The 20,705-nt window shown below is 38.0% G+C and overlaps 1 protein-coding gene across 1 annotated transcript in view; it reads left to right on the top strand.

Annotated features, from left to right (window-relative positions):
- LOC148162045 (membrane-bound transcription factor site-2 protease-like) overlaps nucleotides 1-20,705 on the top strand; it is a 95,489-nt gene that overhangs the window by 28,340 nt on the left and 46,444 nt on the right. The window contains 4 exon segments of the mRNA XM_088020363.1: nucleotides 7,425-7,519; nucleotides 8,242-8,431; nucleotides 10,222-10,297; nucleotides 17,917-18,004. Coding sequence (XP_087876489.1) covers nucleotides 7,425-7,519; nucleotides 8,242-8,431; nucleotides 10,222-10,297; nucleotides 17,917-18,004 — 449 coding nt within the window.

Genomic DNA, 20,705 nt, shown 5'->3' with positions numbered 1-20,705 from the left:
ATTCTGGAGAATGTTCCATGGGCACTAGAGAAGAATGTGTATTCCGTTGCTTTGGGATGGAATGTTCTGAATATGTCTGTGAAGTCCATTTGGTCCAGTGTGTCATTTAAAGTCTTTATATCCTTGTTGATCTTTTGCTTAGATGATCTGTCCATTTCGGTCAGGGGGGTGTTAAAGTCCCCCACTATTATTGTATTGTTGTCAATGTGTTTCTTTGCTTTTGTTATTATTTGCCTTATATAATTGGCTGCTCCCATGTTTGGGGCATAGATATTTACAATTGTTAGATCTTCTTGTTGGATAGACCCTTTACGTAGGATATAGTGTCCTTCCTCATCTCTTATTACAGTCTTTGTTTTAAAATCTAGTTTGTCTGATATAAGGATTGCCACCCCAGCTTTCTTTTGGTGTCCATTAGCATGGTAAATGGTTTTCCACCCCCTCACTTTCAATCTGGGGGTGTCTTTGGGTCTAAAATGAGTCTCTTGCAGACAGCATATGGATGGGTCTTGTTTTTTAATCCAATCTGATAGCCTGTGTCTTTTGATTGGGGCATTGAGCCCATTTACATTCAGGGTAACTATTGAAAGGTATGAATTTAGTGCCATTGTATTGCCTGTAAGGTGACTGTTACTGTATGTCGTCTGTGTTCCTTTCTGATCTTTGCTGCTTTTAGGCTCTGTCTTTGCTTAGAGGACCCCTTTCAATATTTCTTGGAGGGCTGGTTTCATGTTTGCAAATTCCTTTAGTTTTTGTTTGTTCTGGAAGCTTTTTATCTCTCCTTCTATTTTCAATGACAGCCTAGCTGGATATAGTATTCTTGGCTGCATATTTTTCTCGTTTAGTGCTCTGAAGATATCTTGCCAGTCCTTTCTGGCCTGCCAGGTCTCTGTGGATAGGTCTGTTACCAATCTAATATTTTTACCATTGTAGGTTACATATCTCTTCTCCCGAGCTGCTTTCAGGATTTTCTCTTTGTCTGTGAGACTCGTAAGTTTTACTATTAGATGTCGGGGTGTTGACCTATTTTTATTGATTTTGAGAGGGGTTCTCTGTGCCTCCTGGATTTTGATGCCTGTTTCCTTCCTCACATTAGGGAAGTTCTCTGCTATTATTTGCTCCAATATACCTTCTGCCCCTCTCTCTCTTTCTTCTTCTTCTGGGATCCCAATTATTCTAATGTTGTTTCGTCTTATCGAATCACTTATCTCTCGAATTCTGCCCTCGTGATCCTGTAGTTGTTTCTCCCTCTTTTTCTCACCCTCTTTACTTTCCATCATTTGGTCTTCTATATCACTGATTCTCTCTTCTGCCTCATTTATCCTAGCAGTTAGTGCCCCCATTTTTGATTGCACCTCATTAATAGCCTTTTTGATTTCGACTTGGTTAGATTTTAGTTCTTTTATTTCTCCAGAAAGGGTTTCTCTAATAACTTCCACGCTTTTTTCAAGCCCAGCTAGTATCTTTAAAGTCATGATTCTGAACTCTAGGTCCGACATCGTACTAATGTCCGTATTGAGTAGGTCCCTGGCTGACGGTACTACCTCTTGTTCTTTTTGCTGAGGTGATTTTTTTCGTCTTGTCATTTTGTCCAGAGGAGAATAGATGAATGAGAGAACAAAATGCTAACAGGTTTACAACGTCCCCAGCAAATATACTGTATACAAATCCGAAAAGACCTGAAACCAGGGGAAAAGAAAGGGAAAGAAAGAAAAAAGAAAGAGAAAAAAAAAAAAGAAAAGAAAAAGGTAAAAACAAAAACAGAACAATACAAAAAAAGCAGAGTGTGATCAAATATGATCAGGCTAGTGCATAGATCAGTGCCACACACTAGCTTTTGGGCGTATTTTGGTCTGTTAGAAAAAAGTGCCTCCTAAAATTTTAAAGGAAGAAAGACATATATGTACAAAATAAGGGTTGCTACAATGAAGGGATAGAAGATGACTGTAAAGATTAGAATTATAATAGATTTTATAAAAGGACTTGATAAGATAAGAAGTTGTTTGAAAAAAGAAAGAAGATTAAAAAAAAAAAAAGAAAGAAAAAAGGGAGAGAATGTGATCAGGCAGGAGACTAGAACAGAGCCATACACTAGTGATTTAGGGTATATTTTTATCTGTTAGAAGAAACTGTATCTCAAAATTTTAAAGAGAGAACAACTTATATATATACGCCAAAAATAAGGCTAACTACTATGAAGGGATAAAATATGACTCTAAAAATGAAAAATAAAAAATGTTTTTTTTAAAGAGATTGATAAGATGTTGGTTGAAAAAGGGAAAAAGAAAAAGAAAAAAAAACAGTTAACAAAAATTAACTTTGATGAACTAATGAATCATGGTAAAAAAAAGCCATGAAGTCTATGTGCAGTATTCCCCTAGCGCTGGAGTTCTCCCGTTCTCCTTGATCGGTAAACTTGGTCTTGGCTTGCTGGCTGTTCGTGTTGATCTTCTGGGGGAGGGGCCTGTTGCTGTGGTTTCCAAATGTCTTTGCCGGAGGCTGAATTGCCCCGCCCTTGTCGGTCTGGGCTAAGCAAGCTGCTCGGGTTTGATCTCAGGAGCTTTTGTTCCCTGCAAGCTCTCCGTACAGCCTTGGAGGACCAGGGCAAAAATGGTGGCCTCCCAATCTCCGCCCAGAGGAGCTGAGAACTCGGGGCCCCGCTCCTCAGTGCGCCCCCAGAGAAAAGCAGTCACTCCCTTGTCCTTGGTCTCCGGCAGCACTCCGTGCTCACCCGGCCTGTGACCGAGCGTTTGTATCTCTGGCACCCGACCCCGTGTGGAGTCCCCAAACCCAGCAGATCCCTGCGGTGCGTTCCCGCGCCGCTCCTCCCCGGGAAGGAAGGGGAGTCTCCCCGGATCTGCCGCCTGTTGGGTCCCTGCTGCAGGAGCAGTGGCCTGACCGGGCCGCGGATCACAGTTTATGGCAACCGCAAGCTGAGAGCCCGCGCCTCAGCTCTGTCTCTGCAGCTGGCTTCCCCGCTCTGATACCTGGGAGCTCTGGCGCACTCAGGCTCCCCCGGTCTTTCTGTGACCCCAAGGGTCCTGAGACCCCACTGTCCCGCGAGGGTTCCACCCCCGCTTAGCCACTGGAGCGACGTCCCTCAGAGGAGCCGACTTCTAAAAGGTCCGATTTTGTGCTCCTCGGCTCTATCACTTGCCAGAAGTGGCCGGCGGAGGCCCCTCCCCCGCCGTCTATCCTCCCAAATATCGCCTTGGATTCACTTCTCCGCACGTCCTACCTTCCAGAAAGTGGTCGCTTCTCTGTTCAGAGTGTTGTTGCTACTCTCCTCTTTGATTTCCTGTTGAGTTCATAGGTGTTCAGAATGGTTTGATCCCTATTCAGCTGAATTCCGGAGACCAGACGAAATCTAGGTCTCCTACTCCTCCGCCATCTTGCTCCGCCCCCAGAGGTATGTATATTTTCTCAATGTAATATTGCTTCCAGCACTTGCCATTTACTAATCCTTGGAAAATATCCATGGATTTATCCTGTTCTAACCTTTGTAAAGTGCATCAGTAAAGTAACAATAGGCTCAAACTACTATAAATTCTTCTTTGTAAGTTGATACAAATAATACATTTCCTTTACATTGTTACCAAACCTTCAGACTAATTCTATAATATCTTATTTCACTTTCAGTACACCAGTCTAATTCTTCCTGCTTTCAAAACGCCTAAACATTCAAGTTTACCATGACCAATAGCTAAATTTCAGTAATTCAATCCATTGCCTAATATGATACTATCTTTATATATTTACAATAGAAAAAATATGTAACAAGATTTCCATAAAGTTATTTCAGAATAAATAAAATATTAACAGTTAATAACTAGACAGATAAAATCAAACATAAGCATTCTTTTTTTTAAAAAGTTTTTAAAATATTTTATTTGTATATTTGAGAGAGAGAGAGAGACTGAGGGAATGAGTAGGAACAGGGGGCAGACAGGGAAACAGACCTCCTGCACAGCAAGGAGCCTGACATGGGACTCTATCCCAGGACACTGGGATGATGACCTGAGCCAAGGAAGATGATTAACAGACTGAGCCACTCAGGTACCCCCAATATAAACATTCTTTATAATAAATTATTAACGTAAAACTTTCGTGAAGATTCTGAAAGAGACAGACAAGTCGGACCAAGTGAAAGGTCCAAATTGCAATCTGGTGCCAGTAATAGGTACATAGGTGGTGGTATAACTAATCTCATCAATCTTCCTCCCAACTTCAAAAATTATCAACATTTTGCCAATATTTTAATCTAATCATCTCAACAATTTCACAGTATTTTAAAGCATGCATCCTATTCTTTTATTCATTAATGTCAGTGTTTATCTTTAATAATTAATGACTCCTTAAAAAATAACCATTATCTCTTTATCAAACCTAAAAAAGTGTAATAATAATTCCTGATTACCATGATTTATTCTTTTCCCTAACTGTCTTTTAGAGTTGACTTGTGTCATTTGGTTGTTATAACTCTTAAGTCTCTTTTAATTTACAATTTCCATTCTCAATTTTTTGAAATGCCATTTACTTGTTGAAGAAATTAAATCATTTTTAATAAATTTTCCATAATTTGAATTTCTCTGGTTATATCCTCCGTGATGATGCATTAACATATTTATCCCTTCTGCAGATTTCCTGTAAAATATTTACTAAAATCCATAGACTTACTTAGGCTAAGAATCCTTTTTTTTTTTTTATTGTTATGTAAGAATCCTTTTTTTTAATTGATAAATTTCATAGGTAGTACTAAGTACTTCCTAACACATAATTATCAGGAGGTCAATCTGCTCGTGTCACTCTTAATGATGTTAAATTACTTAGTAGATGAACCTGATTCTCAGAAGTTATAACGTTAGTGAAAATCCCCCTTTTTTGAGAGCTGGTTAACATCTTCCAAAACCTTTCAGAAGACAGAAAGTCAGTATACAACTCAAAGCATATTCTTTAAGAAAAATAATCCATTATTTCACACTTTGAGTCTTTTGTCATTTTCTTATACTTCCTGTCTTGAGTTACAAAAGCTAAAGTAACTCATTAATCAATACGTGTGAGGACTCAGTGACTATAAAATCATTTGACATATATGCCAGATTGATTTCAATGATGGGCTTAGCCACTGGGGCTGTGGACATTAAAAAAAAAAAACATATTACAGACTAGATTGTATCCATTCAGTCCATATATGGAAGGGCTAACCCTCAATGTGACAATATTTGGCCATATGACCTAAAGGAAGTAACAAAGATTAGAAGAAGACATAAAGGTGGGACCTAATCTGATAAAATTGTGTCTTTATAAGAAGAGGAAGAGAGACTAGAACCCTCTTTTTGTCAGGGCACAGCAAGAAGGTTGCCATCAGTAAGCCAGGAAGAGATCACTCTCCAGAACACAAATATACTGGCACTCTACTCTCATAAATTTCTTCTGCCGAAGTCACCCAGTTTGTGGCATTTTGTTTTAGCAACCCAGCTAACTAAAGCAGGTATGGAATAGCGGCATTTTATATACATCTAGGGTGGTTTTAGTATTTCTTTCCTATGAATGATAATATACCCAATGAAAGATAATATGCCCAGACTTGGGGTCTGTAATCCAAATGAAGATACTCATGTTCAATTAATATGGAATTCCATACAGATTCTGAATGTATTTTCTAATTGTCTTCTAGACAGGGATTATCTATGCGTTTTAATTCTGATTTCTTAGACCCTATGAACTTATCCTATATTATCCTGAGCCTCCCATTTCAGTCTTGAAATGGACTGGCTTCCTATGATTGATAGAATGTCGAATTGAATTAACCTCTTGTGATTCCTAGATAGGTATTATAAATATAATCTATAGCATCCCCAATTTGTAGGTTAAGAATTGAGTCACAGACAATGAATCATGGAACACTATATCAAAAACTAATGATGTATTGTATGGTGACTAACATAACATAATAAAATAAAATTTTAAAAATTTTTAAAAAAGAACCGAGTCACAAAAACAGCTTTATGGGATTATGTAGAAAAGTTTCTGAAATGATATATACATTTTCAAAACCACAACTTTTTATTTATTTTCTTTAAGATTTTATTTATTTATTTGAGAAAGGGAGAGATAGCAAGAGCATGAGGGGCAGAGAAAGAGGGAGAAGCAGACTCCCTGCAGAGTCCAATTCAGGGCTCAATCCCAGGACCCTGGGATCATGAATGAGCCAAAGGCAGATGCTTAACTGACTGAGCCACTGAGGCGCCCCTCAAACCACAACTTTTTAAACAATAAAGGTCAACAGAAAAATATATCAGGTGTAGTTCTCACATGGAAGCTTAAAATAGTAAATCTTTAGCAGAAAATTTTAGTGGAAAGTTAAGTATGCACTTAATATTGCGAGGGAGAGCATAACTATGAATTTTATTGTAATTATTACCATAGAAAGAATCCTAGCCCAGATATCCATTATGTTGAGGTCTAAATATCAAATCCAGTATTAACAAATATTTTTGGTTTGCCTGTATTTGCTCTTAATTGGTGTCAATGTTAGAAGTTAATGGTTCACATGTAAGTCTACACTGTTAGCTTCTTTTCAGGAAAATTTAGCAATATTGGACTGTGAGTTGAACCCCTTAGAGAAGGGTGTGGTGCTATTTGATTCATTACAGTCCCCGTTATATCCTATTTTTTTTCTATACATGATTTCCTTCATTTTTTTGGTATATGCATAACTTCTATAACTGCATATTCATCTTGCTCAGTTGTATCATTATGAACCAAGTGTTATCAGCATTGTCAGATTTATTATTTAAAATGCTATAGTGTCCAAAAATGTCCCAAGTTAATTGGTATTAATTTTTAATTTTTAAAAACAGTTACTGATAAGACATAAAATGTAATTTATGCTTGCAATAATGTTGGTTCACTGGCGTATACATAATACATGTGGCACATAAAGGTAGTTCATTAGTCAATCAACAAGAGGTATTACTATGAATTGTACCAAGATCTTCTAGTTTATGTGAAGATAGTATTATTCTTTTTTTTTTAAAGATTTTATTCATTTATTTGAGAGAGAGAATGAGAGACAGAGAGCACGAGAGGGAAGAGGGTCAGAGGGAGAAGCAGACTCCCCGCTGAGCAGGGAGTCCGATGTGGGACTCGATCCCGGGACTCCAGGATCATGACCTGAGCCGAAGGCAGTCGCTTAACCAACTGAGCCACCCAGGCACCCGAAGATAGTATTATTCTTCATTAAAAATTGAATATAGACTACAAAAAAGCATCAAACTGAACTCTATATAGTTCCTTCTGAATTCATATGCCATTTTACTTATTCTAGAATTTTTGCCTTGAAAGCAAAATTTTTATTAAAAATGTACTTCTGTGGAACAGTCTAATGGACCAACTCTTTCTTGGTCTTTATTTCTCTTTAGCTTACAAACGGCTAGATGGTTCCACTGAATGTTGTACCAATCACAGCCTTACAAATGTGTGCTTTTCCTACAGAAATAATTTTAATAAACGGTTGGTAAGTTACCCATGGAGCAGTTTGTTGGCATACAATTATTGCAAATAAGAATTAAAAGAGTATATGATAACTTTCCCCTTTTACTATATTCGCTTTATATCATTTGTTAAAATCCCTATATTTCATACATTTCTTTGAAACTCCTTAAAATTTTATAGTGTTAACATCTCATTTGGGCAGATATTACTTGAAGCTAACTGTCCTTTCTTTTGTATAAGCTACATTCCTAATATGTTAAATTACATGAAATATATTAAAGAAAAATGACTTGGAGTAGACTCAGCACAATAAGTGTAAATAATGTGTCACTCTACAACAATATTGCATTTTTTATCCCCATGATTTTTATCCCCATTATAAATGGAAATTCATACTTATTGACCCCCGTTTATCTATTTTACCCATCCCCCACCTACCGGCTCTCTGGCCACCACTCTTGTTTTCTATATTTATGAATCTCTTCCTGCTCTTTTTATTTCTTTGTTCATGTATTTGTTTGTTTTTTTCATTTGTTTCACATGAAAGTGAAATCATATGGTATTTGCTGTTCTTTGTCTGACTCCATCCATGTAGCCCTCTAGGTCCATCATGTTGTTGCAATGGCAAGATCTCATTTTCTTTCATGGCTGATATTCCATTGTAAATCTACTTATACCACATTTCACATCTGTATCAATTCATCTATGCAAACCACTTTTAATTAACTAATATCTTATTTATAGCATACCTGTCTACCTGTCTGGAAAGCAGTTGAGGCCAACCAAGTCTATAGAACCAGTAAAGATTGTGAAAAATCTTCAAGTTTCTGTATACTGCCTTCTTTGGAAATTCACACTGGCTTAATAAAGGTGAATCATCCACCTCAAATTGATACATTGTACATAGGACATCCACTGCACCTTCACTACACAGGTAGGTATTGTGGTAGACTCTCAGAAAATCATTATCCTAAAGATTTTCAATGGTAGAAATTCAATGCAAATCCTTTCATTACTTCTATTTATAACAAATTTGATCAGTTATCGCCATCTTAACTTGTTCTTAATAAGCATGAAGTGAAATTTAAGGAGTAGAAAAAAAATATGAGTTTATAAAGACAGATGCAGTTGAAGCCCATCCCTGCCAAGGGAAAGTTAGACCTATGCTGAAGTCAAATAATTGCTATTTATTAGATTTATCTGAATTGCCCACAATAATGGCAAAAACAGAATGGATTACAGAACAGGATTAAACAGGATTAAACAGAGCACAAAATAATTTATGCATGACAAATGAATTTTATATAAATATAATTTCAAAACTGGGTCAGTATAATTATAACAGTCGCAGCATGATTGTCTTAAGTATACAATTTCTCCATATGGGTGAAGATCATATAATCTAATGCACTTGGTTGTGTTAAGATTTTCTGTGTTGCTTTATAATAAGAAATTTATTGAAATACAGCATATATTTGTATACACATACACACACATTTATATGTCATACAATTCACCCATTTAACATGTACAATTCAAAAAGAAAGCTCAAACTCATTAACCAATCATCCTGCATTTTTCCCTGTCCCCTGGATCCCTGTCAGCCACTAATCACTTTCTCTCTCTACAGATTTATCTATTCTGCATTAGTCATATGAAAGAAATGATATAATGTTTAATCTTCTGTGTTAGACTTCTCTTACTTAGTATGTTTTCAAGGTTCATTCATGTTTTAAAATGCATAATTCTTTCTTTTTTTTTACAGCTACATGACATTACATTATATACATACGCAGTATTTTTTTTCCATTCATCACTTGATAAACAATTGAGTCTTCATGTTACTTTTTTAGTTATTCCATGCATACAACCTAGGTCATTCTCTATATTTGTTAGTTTGACACTGTGACTCTATTAAATACTATCTATATTAAATACTGCACTATTGAAAAGGTCACCAATTAGAGTAATTCAGAAATGTGTATTATGGATTCTACGTAATTGAAAGAGGGAAGTTTTAAATGTTTCAACAAACACAGATTATGGAGTCCAGAGTAAAAAAGACTTTAAAAATACTCTGGTCTTAATTCTGTTTAAAGAATGAAGAAAATAACGGGCCGGAAAGATGTTGGGTGGCCTGTAATTAGAGTAGATGTGATTTTAAGGTTATGCTGCTTTGAAAGAATAGAAATTATCTGATGCAAATTCTGATATATTTTAAAAGTCATTCTCTGTATTTGGTAGTCATAATTGGTATACAGTCAGTTTTTTTACTCCTACTTCAAAATAGTACACACTGGAGTGCATTACATGTTCTAGAATAATCACTTGTTTTTAAATCAAAATGTGTTTGTTTTATTTTTTATTTTATTAAAGATTTTACTTATTTATTAGAATGAGAGAGAGAGAGAGCACAAGAGGGGGGAGCGGGAGAAGGAGAAGCAGACTCCCCGCTGAGCAGGGAGACTGATGCGGGACTCGATCCCGGGACTCCAGGATCATGACCTGAGCCGAAGGCAGTCACTTAACCAACTGAGCCACCCAGGCGCCCAAAAAGTGTTTGTTTTAAATATTGCCAGGCTGTGTATGTTTAGATAGGGCTTTGGTCAGCGAATTTAAGAGGTTAGCACAATATTTGGTATTTTGAAAAGTCTGGCTCAATATTGATAAAATTTATAATGCTGTGGTTTATGTGCTGTGGATAATACTGTTTTTCTCTTTTAGTGAGCATATCCAGTTTTATCCCACTTTTCAACTTTCTAAGCATAGATCTACCTGTGATAGTGGAGACATTTGTCAAGTTTCCTTTCTAGCGTGAAAAATGTTTAAAAGTGTGTTATATTGATAAAATATTTAGCATATTTTATGTACAAAAATTTTTTAAATTTTAAAAATAGATTTTTAAAAAATTGATTAGGATGTAGAACTTGAATAAACAGCAGTTTGGAAGGCTTTAGTTTTACTGTTTAAAAATCTTTATGAATTTTTCTCAATAATTTGCCAAAAACAATGAAAAATGTATGGTATTTAAATATATACATACATATGTATTTATATAAAATCAAATCATTCCACAGGTCTCTACAGCCTTGTCTTAGAGAGATTTTTCACCTAATACATTACACATCACCTAATATCACCTAATACATTATAGCAAAATTAAATGCCACTGAAGGGTCAAAATCGTGTTTCTTTATATAAGATAACAATGTGTAAGATGAAAAAGTAATTTTCTCTCATTTCTTATCCCTTCTACAATCATTTCCTCATATATCATTACAAGTGTAGATCAGGGGTCAACAGACTTTTGTCTCTAAAGGGTCAGATGTAAATATCTATTATCTTTTACAGAGCATATGAATGATCTCTGTCACATCTGCTCAATTCTGCTGTTGTTAGTGTGAAAGCAACCACACACAATAGGTTTTTAAAAATTAGCATAACCTCATTGCATTAAAATTTTACTTAGAAAAATGAGATGGTGGATTGGATGTGGCTGCATTTGGTTGACCCCTCATTTAGACTTAGGTTCTTGGAAACTCATTAAGTATTAGCTTAGTATATATACGGTTGGCTCTTATTTTAACCTATTCAAGGAATTTGTACTTAAGTATTTTGTTCATACTCCGTCTCCAAAAAGAGCAACTTCTACTTAACACCTCATGCTAAGAAGTAAAAAGCTGAACAGACTGAAAAACCATCACCGCTTCACAGATCCATCAGAGAAGTAAGGTCACAGGCCAGTGTACTACTGAAAACAATGGAGAAAGGTGTATGAGAAAATGACAACTTACTGGGGTAAATCCCACAAAAAGAAACCACTTTGGAAACCAGTGCTAGGATAGGAGAAACTGCACTATAGTTAAAAAATTGCTGGAGACTCAGTGTGGATGACTCAGAGTTAAAAAAATAATTAAATGAACAAACAAAACAAAACAAAAACACCTTGCAAGGACTTAATTATGAGGGAAGCTGAAAGTTTTGTATTACTTTTAGGAATTCTAGTAGGTCATCAGTGAATACGACAGAAATATAACAATTTTGAAATGCATCACAACATTCTGTTCTTAATAAGGTCTGCGTTCAGGAGAAACTATTTTGCCAGAGCTTAACCTGCTGGGAGTTTATCAAAGCCTAACCTACACCAAGAAGGCAAATACGCAACTCCAACCACCTATAACCATGCCATCCTTAAAAAGAAACAGGGAGGAGGGTGATGAATGAGAGGCATTGCCAAAGTGAACAATGCAGGAGCACAAGCTCACCAAAACATTGAATTTTCATCATAGAACTACTGAATGTTTGTCCTCCCGACAGACTTTACCACCAAATGACTTAAAACGCCACTTACTGCAATTTTAGCTAATATGTCATGTACATCTTTCAACAAAAACTTAAAAGACAAGCCAAAAGGCAAATAGCACAATTTGATAGGACTAAAACCACAATCAGAAAAGGCGGGAATATTGGTATTATCAGACCAGGGAATTTAAAAGCCTGTAATTAATATGCTAAGATCATTGTGATAAAAGCCAAGAAAAAGAACACATGTATAATGTACAGATACAAATTCTAAGAAAAAATTCTAGAAGTCAAAAACATTACAGATAAAATAAAGTGCGCCTATGGTGGATTCATTAGGTGTACATGATTGGGAAGAATATCTGAGCTTGAGCACTTGATGATGGAAATTCCCAAATTGAAAACCAAGATGAAAGGAGAAAAGAGAAAAGAAAAGAAAAGAAAAAGAACCAAATAACCAAAAGCTGGGACAGGTACAAAAGGTATAGCATAAGTATAATGCGAATACCAGAAAAAGAAAAAACAAGGAACAGAAGTAATATTTGAAATAATTATGCTGTAACTTGTGCACCTCCCCCCCATTCATGACAGACACCAGACCAAACATCCCAAAGTGCTCTGAGCTACCTCTAGGCCCATTATATTCAAATAGAAAAATTTAAAGATAAAAATTCTTGAAAGAAGCCAGAAGACAGAATTACCTATATAGCAGTAAGATAAGAATTACATTCATCTTCTCAGAAACCGTGCAAGCAAGGAGGAAGTACCACCCACCTAGAATTTTGTGACATGTGAAATTCTTCAAAAGTACACGGAAAATACTTTCTCAAACAAAAATTGAAAGTAGTTCTCAGTAGATCTACCTTGCAAGAATTATTAAAAGAAGGGTTTTTTGTTTTGTTTTGTTTTAGAAAGGAGGAAAATAATATATGTCTGAAACAGAGCTACATAAAGAAAGAGCATTAGAAGGTAATATGAAGTGGATAAGTGAGGGTAAAATAACTCATTTATTATCGTATCGCTTATCTCTCGAATTCTGCCCTTGTGATCCTGTAGTTGTTTATCTCTCTTTTTCTCTGCCTCTTTATTTTCCATCATTTGGTCTTCTATATCGCTGATTCTCTCTTCTGCTTCATTTATCCTAGCAGTTAGTGCCCCCATTTTTTATTGCACTTCATTAATAGTCCTTTTTGATTTCGACTTGGTTAGATTTTAGTTCTTTTATTGCTCCAGAAATGTTTTCTCTAATAACTTCCACACTTTTTTCAAGCCCAGCTAGTATCTTTAAAGTCATGATTCTGAACTCTAGGTCTGACATCATACTAATGTCTGTATTGAGTAGGTCCCCTGCAGACGGTATTACCTCTTGTTCTTTTTGCTGAGGTGATTTTTTTCATCTTGTCATTTTGTCCAGAGGAGAATAGATGAATGAGAGAACAAAATGCTAACAGGTTAACAACGTCCCCAGCAAATATACTCTAAACAAATCAGAAAAGACCTGAAACCAGGAGAAAAGAAAGGGAAAGAAAGAAAAAAGAAAGAGAAAAGAAAAAAAAAGAAAAGAAAAAGAAAAAGATAAAAACAAACAAAAACAGAACAAAACAATAAAAACAATATGATCAAATATGATCAGGCTAGTGCATAGACCAGTGCCACACACTAGATTTTGGGCGTATTTTGGTCTGTTAGAAGAAAGTGCCTCCTTAAATTTTAAAGGAAGAAAGACTTATATATGTACAAAATAAGGGTTGATACAATGAAGGGATGGAAGTTGACTGTAAAGATGAAAATTATAAAAGATTTTATAAAAGGACTTGATAAGATAAGAAGTTGTTTGAAAAAAGAAAGAAGATTTTTAAAAAAAAGAGAAAAAAGGGAGAGAATGTGATCAGGCAGGAGACTAGAACAAAGCCATACACTAGTGATTTAGGGTATATTTTGATCTGTTAGAAGAAACTGTATTTCAAAATTTTAAAGAGAGAACAACTTATATATATATGCCCAAAATAAGGGTAACTAGTATGAAGGGATAAAATATGACTCTAAAAATGAAAAATAAAAAATGTTTTTTTTAAAAAAGGGATCGATAAGATGTTGGTTGAAAAAGGGAAAAAGAAAAATAAAAAAAAAGTTAAAAAATTTAACTTTGAAAAACTAATGAATCATGGTAAAAAAAAGCCATGAATTCTATGTGCAGTATTCCCCTAGCGCTGGAGTTCTCCCGTTCTCCTTGATTGGTAAACTTGGTCTTGGCTGAATGGCTGTTCGTGCTGATCTTCTCGGGGAGGGGCCTGTTGCCATGGTTCCCAAATGTCTTTGCTGGAGGCGGAATTGCCCGCCCTTGTCGGTCAAGGCTAAGCAATCTGCTCGGGTTTCCTCTCAGGAGCTTTTGTTCCCTGCAAGCTCTCGGTATAGCTTTGGAGGACCAGAGGGTAAACGGTGTCTCCCAATCTCCACCCAGAGGAGCTGAGAACTCGGGGCCCCACTCCTCAGTTTGCCCCCAGAGAAAAGCAGTCACTCCCATCTCCCCGATCTCCAGCCACACTCCGTGCTCACCTGGCCTGTGACCGAGTGTTTCTATCTCTGGCACCCGACCGCATGTGGAGTCTCCAAACCCAGTAGATCCCTGCGGTGTGCTCTCGTGCGCAGGAGGAGGAGGACTGCCTCCCAGGGCAGGAAGGGGAGTCTCCCCAGCTCTGCCGCCTGTTGGGTCCCTGCTGGAAGAGCAGTGGCCCGACTGGGCCGAGGATCACAGTTTATGGCAACCCCGGGCTGAGAGCTAGCTCCTCAGCTCCGTCTCTGAAGCTAGCTTCCCCGCTCTGATACCTGGGAGCTCTGCCGCACTCAGGCACCCCCAGTCTTTCTGTGATCCCGAGGGTCCTGAGACCACACTGTCCCACAAGGGTTCCAGTCCCCACTTAGCCACTGGAGTAACGTCCCTCAGGTGAGCTGACTTCTAAAAGTTCCGATTTTGTGCTCCGCTGTTCTATCACTTGCCAGAAGTGGCCGACGGAGTCCCCCTCCCCCGCCACCTATCCTCCCGAATATCGCCTCGGATTCACTTCTCCGCACATCCTACCTTCCAGTAAGTGGTCGCTTCTCTGTTCAGAAAGTTGTTGCTACTCTCTTCTTCGATCTCCTGTTGAGTTCGTAGGTGTTCAGAATGGTTTGGTCCCTATTCAGCTGAATTCCTGAGACCAGACGAAATCCAGGTCTCCTACTCCCCTGCCATCTTTCTCCACCTTCCTCTCTTTAAATTTTTTTCTTGTTATGTTAATCACCATACATTACATCATTAGTTTTTGATGTAGTGTTCCATGATTCATTGTTTGTGCATAACACCCTGTGCTCCACGCAGAACGTGCCCTCTTTAATACCCAACACCAGGCTAACCCATCCCCACACCCCCCCTATCCTCTAGAACTCTCAGTTTGTTTTTCAGAGTCCATTGTCTCTCATGGTTTGTCTCCCCTTCTGATCTCCTCTCCCTTCGTTCTTCCCCTCCTCCTATCTTCTTTTTTTTTTTTCTTAACATATATTGCATTATTTGTTTCAGAGGTACAGATCTGTGATTCAACAGTCTTGCACAATTCACAGCCCTCACCATAGCACATACCCTCCCCAATGTCTATCACCCAGCCACCCTAACCCACCCACTCCACCCCCACTCCAGCAACCCTCAGTTTGTTTCCTGAGATTAAGAATTCCTCATATCAGTGAGGTCATATGATACATGTCTTTCTCTGAATGACTTATTTCACTCAGCATAAGACCCTCCAGTTCCATCCACGTCATTGCAAATGGCAAGCTCTCATTCCTTTTGATGGCTGCATAATATTCCATTGTGTGTATATATATATATATATATATATATATATATATATATATATATATATACCACCTCTTCTTGATCCATTCATCCGTCGATGGACATCTTGGCTCTTTCCACAGTTCGACTATTGTGGACATTGCTGCTATAAACATCGGGATGCACGTACCCCTTCGGATCCCTACATTTGTATCTTTGGGGTAAATACCCAGTAGTGCAATTGCTGGATTGTATGGTAGCTCTATTTTCAACTTTTGAGGAACCTCCATACTGTTTCCAGAGTGGTTGTACAAACTTGCATTCCCATCAACAGTGTAGGAGGGTTCCCCTTTCTCTGCATCCCCGCCAACATCTGTCGTTTCCTGACTTGTTAATTTTAGCCATTCTGAGGGGTGTGAGGTGCTATCTCATTGAGGTTTTGATTTGGATTTCCCTGATGCCGAGCGATGTTGAGCACTTTTTCATGTGTCTGTTGGACATTTGGATGTCTTCTTTGGAAAACTGTCTGTTCATGTCTTCTGCCCGTTTCTTGATTGGATTGTTTGTTCTTTGGGTGTTGAGTTTGATAAGTTCTTTATAGATTTTGGATGCTAGCCCTTTATTTGATATGTCATTTGCAAATATTTTCTCCCATTCTGTCGGTTGTCTTTTGGTTTTGTGGACTGTTTCTCTTGCTGTGCAAAAGCTTTTTATCTTGATGAAATCCCAATAGTTCATTTTTGCCCTTGCTTCCCTTGCCTTTGGCCATGTTTCTAGGAAGAAGTTGCCACGGCTGAGGTCGAAGAGGTTGCTGTCTTTGTTCTCCTTTAGGATTTTGATGGACTCCTGTCTCGCATTTAGGTCTTTCAACCATTTTGAGTCTATCTTTGTGTGTGGTGTAAGGAAATGGTCCAGTTTCATTCTTCTGCATGTGGCTGTCCAATATTCCCAACACCATTTGTTGAAGAGACTTTTTTCCATTGGACATTCCTTCCTGCTTTGTCAAAGATGAGTTCCATTGATCTATATGTCTGTTTTTGTGCCAGTATCATACAGCCTTGATGATGACAGCTTTGTAATTGGGCTAGAAGTCCGGAATTGTGATGCCACCAGCCTTGCTTTTCTTTCAACATTCCTCTGGCTATTTGGGGTCTTTTCTGGTTCCATACAAATTTTAGGATTATTTCTTCCATTTCTTTGAAAAAAGTGGATGGTATTTTGATGGGGATTGCATTAAATGTGTAGATTGCTCTAGATAGCATCGACATCTTCACAATATTTGTTCTTCCAATCCATGAGCATGGAACGTTTTTCCATTTCTTTGTGTCTTCCTCAATTTCTTTCATGAGTATTTTATAGTTTTCTGAATACAGATTCTTTGCCTCTTTGGTTAGATTTCTTCCTAGGTATCTTATGGTTTTGGGTGCAATTGTAAATGCGATCGACACCTTAATTTCTCTTTCTTCTGTCTTGTTGTTGGTGTATAGGAATGCCACTGATTTCTGTGCATTGATTTTATACCCTGCCACTTTACTGAGTTCCTGTCTGAGCAGTTTTGGGGTGGGGTCTTTTGGGTTTTACATAAAGTATCATATCATCTGCAGAGTGAGATTTTGACTTCTTCTTTGCTGATTCAGATGCCTTTTATTTCTTTGTGTTGTCTTTTTGCTGTTGCTAGGACTTCTAGTACTATGTTGAACAGTAGTGATGATAGTGGGCATCCTTGACATGCTCCTAATCTCAAGGGAAGCGCTCTCAGCTTTTCCTCATCGAGAATGATATTTGCCGTGGATTTTTCATAGATGGCTTTTATGATATTGAGGTATGTACTCTCTATCCCTACACTCTGAAGAGTTTTGATCAAAAAAGGATGCTGTACTTTGTCAAATGCTTTTTCTGTATCTATTGAGAGGATCATATCGTTCTTGTTCTTTCTTTTATTAATGTGTTCTATCACACTGATAGATTTCCAAATGTTGAACCACCTTTGCATCCCAGGGATAGATCGCACTTGGTTGTGGTGGATGATCCTTCTAATGTATTGTTGGATCCTATTAGTTAGGATTTTGTTGAGGATTTTGGAATCCATATTCATCAGGGATATCGGTCTGATAGTCTCCGTTTTGATGGGGTCTTTGCCTGGTTTGGGGATTAAGGTAATGCTGGCCTCATAGAATGAGTCTGGAAGCTTTCCTTCTGTTTCTATTTTTTTGAAACAGCTTCAGGAGAATAGGTATTATTTCTTCTTTCAGTGTTTGGTAGAATCCCCCAGGGAATCCATCAGGCCCTGGACTCTTGTTTTTTGGGAGGTTTTTGATCACTGCTTCAATCTCGTTACTGGTTATTGGCCTGTTCAGGTTATCAATTTCTTCCTGTTTCAGTCTTGGCAGTTTACAGGTTTCAAAGAAGGCATCCATGTCATCCAGATTGCTCAGTCTATTGGCATATAGTTGTTGATAATAATTTCTAATAATTGTTTCTATTTCCTTGGTGTTAGTCATGATCTCTCCCCTTTCATTCATAATTTTATTAATTTGGGTTCTTTCTCTTTTCTTTTGGATAAATCTGGCCAGTGGTTTATGGATCTTATTAATTCTTTCAAAGAACCACCTCTAGTTTTGTTGATCTGATCTACTGTGTTTCTGGCTTCTAATTCTTTGATCTCTGCTCTAATCTTAATTATTTCCCTTCTAATGCATGGCTTAGGCATCCTTTATTGCTTTTTCTCTAGTTCTTTAAGGTGTAGAGTTAGTTGGTGAATTCAGGATTTTTCTATTTTTTTCAGTGAGGCTTGGATGGCTAAGTATTTCCCCCTTAGGACTGCCTTTGTGGTATCCCATAGGTTTTACACTGATGTGTTTTCGTTTTCATTGGTTTCCATGAATTGTTTCAGTTCTTTGATTTCCTGGTTGACCCAAACATTCTTGAGCAGAGTGGTCTTTAGATTCCAAGTGTTTGAATTTCTTCCAATTTATTTCTTGTGATTGAGTTCCAGTTTTAAAGCCTTATGGTCTGAGAATATGCAGGGAATAATCTCAGTCATTTTGTATCAGTTGAGACCTGATGTGTGACCCAGTATGTGGTCTATTCTGGAGAAAGTTCTATGTGTGCTCGAGAAGAATGAGTATTCTGTTGTTTTAGGGCGAAATGTTCTGCATATATGTATGAGGTCCGTCTGGTGCAGTGTGTCATTCAAAGCTCTTGTTTCTTTGTTGATTCTCTGCTTAGATGGTCTGTCTGTCACTGAGGGTGGAGTATTGAGGTCTCCTACAATTAATGTATTGTTATCAATATGACTCTTTATTTTGGTTAACAGTTGGCTTATGTAGATGGCTGCTCCCATGTTGGGGATATAGATATTTAAAATTGTTATGTCTTCTTGTTGGATAGACCCTTTAAGAATGATATAGTTTCCTTCTGAGTCTCTAACCACAGTCTTTAGTTTAAAATCTAATTTGTCTGATATGAGAATTGCTACCCCAGCAATCTTTTCAGGTCGGCTGGCATGGAAGATGGATTTCCATCCCTTCACTTTCAGTCAGGATGTGTCTTTAGGTTCAAAATGAGTCTCTTGTAGACAGCATATGGATGGGTCCTGTCTTTTTATCCAACCTGCAATCCTGTGCCATTTTATGGGAGCATTTAGGCCATTCAGGTTGAGAGTGATAATTGAAAGATATGAATTAATTGTCATCATGTTGCCTGTGAAGTCATTTTTTTTATAGACCATCCCTGTAAATTTCTGTTGTATATCACTCTTGGGGTCTTTCTCCTTTTATAGAACCCCCTTAACATTTCTTGCAGGGCGGGCTTTGTGGCCACATATTCTTTCAGTGTCTGCTGGTCTTGGAAGCTCTGCCCCTCTCCATCCATTCTAAATGACAGCCTTGCTGGATAAAGTATTCTCTACTGCATGTTCTTCTCATTTAGTGCCCTGAGTATGTCTTGCCAGGCCTTTCTGGTTTGCCAGGTCTCTGTGGATAGATCTGACGTTATTCTGATGTTCCTCCCTCTGTATGTAAGGAATCTCTTCCCCCTAACTGCCCTTAAGATGGTTTCCTTGGTTCTAAGATTTGCGAGTTTTACTATTACATGCCGGGTGTTGGCCTGTTTTCCTTGATCTTGGGGGGAGTCCTCTCTGCCTCTAAGACATGAATGTTTGTTTCATTCCCCCAGATGAGGGAAGTTCTCAGCTACAGTTTGCTCAAATATATCTTCTAGTCCTCTCTCTCTCCATTCCCTCAAGGATCCCAATAATTCTGACATTGGAACGTGTCATGGTGTCACTTATTTCACTGATTCTGTTTTCATGGATTTTGAGTTGTTTTTCCCTGGCCTACTAATTTTCTTCTCGTCTATTAGTTGGTCTTCTAGATCACTAATTCGTTCTTCTGCCTTGTTTACCCTAGCTGTTAGATAATCTAGATTAGATTGGATCTCATTGATAGCACTTTTATGTTCTGCCAATTCAGCTTTCATTTCTGCCCTTAGAGACTCTATGTTGCCATTAATTGACTTCTCCATTCTAGCTATTGTCTTCACAATTGCTACCCTGAATTCTATCTCTGCATTCTTGGTTATATCTGCATCCATTTGGAAATCTGTGGCAGAAGTCAGGCTCTGACTCTTTCCTATCTTGGGGGTTCCTCCTCCTAGTCATTCTGTTGAGGGGTGGTTGAGGGAATATACAGAGTGCAAATTATTGACCAGGACCCAAGCAATATGCACCTGTTTTATTAGGACCTTCAGGTTGCTGGCCTCTTTTCTCCCAGCCTGTCTTCTGGGGGAGGGTCCTGCCACATTGTTACTCAGGCAACCCTGTTTGGGCAGAGTTGCCCTGCTCCCTGTGGGGTGGGGGGCTCAGTGAAAACCATTTTTAGGGGGCTTTTGTTCTCTGGTGGCTTTCCTGGCAGTTTTCCGCATCTCTTCCGAGAGCAGAAGAGATCGTTTCCAACCGTTGCCTCAGAACAGAGAGATTGCAGTCTGTTTTTCAGTGAGCTCTCCAGGCCACACTATCTGCCTTTCTGTCCGTGCTGCTATAAACTGCAGTATCCTGGGTTGTGCACCTCTCAGCAGCACTACCAGTCCTCGCCTTCAG

This window comes from Eumetopias jubatus, unplaced genomic scaffold (assembly GCF_037043125.1).
Source record: "Eumetopias jubatus isolate StellerSeaLion01/CBP00866 unplaced genomic scaffold, mEumJub1_p1.0 scaffold_23, whole genome shotgun sequence".
NCBI lineage: Eukaryota > Metazoa > Chordata > Mammalia > Carnivora > Otariidae > Eumetopias > Eumetopias jubatus.
The sequence above is the reverse complement of the archived record's forward strand: the minus strand, read 5'-3'. Positions and strand labels throughout refer to the sequence as shown.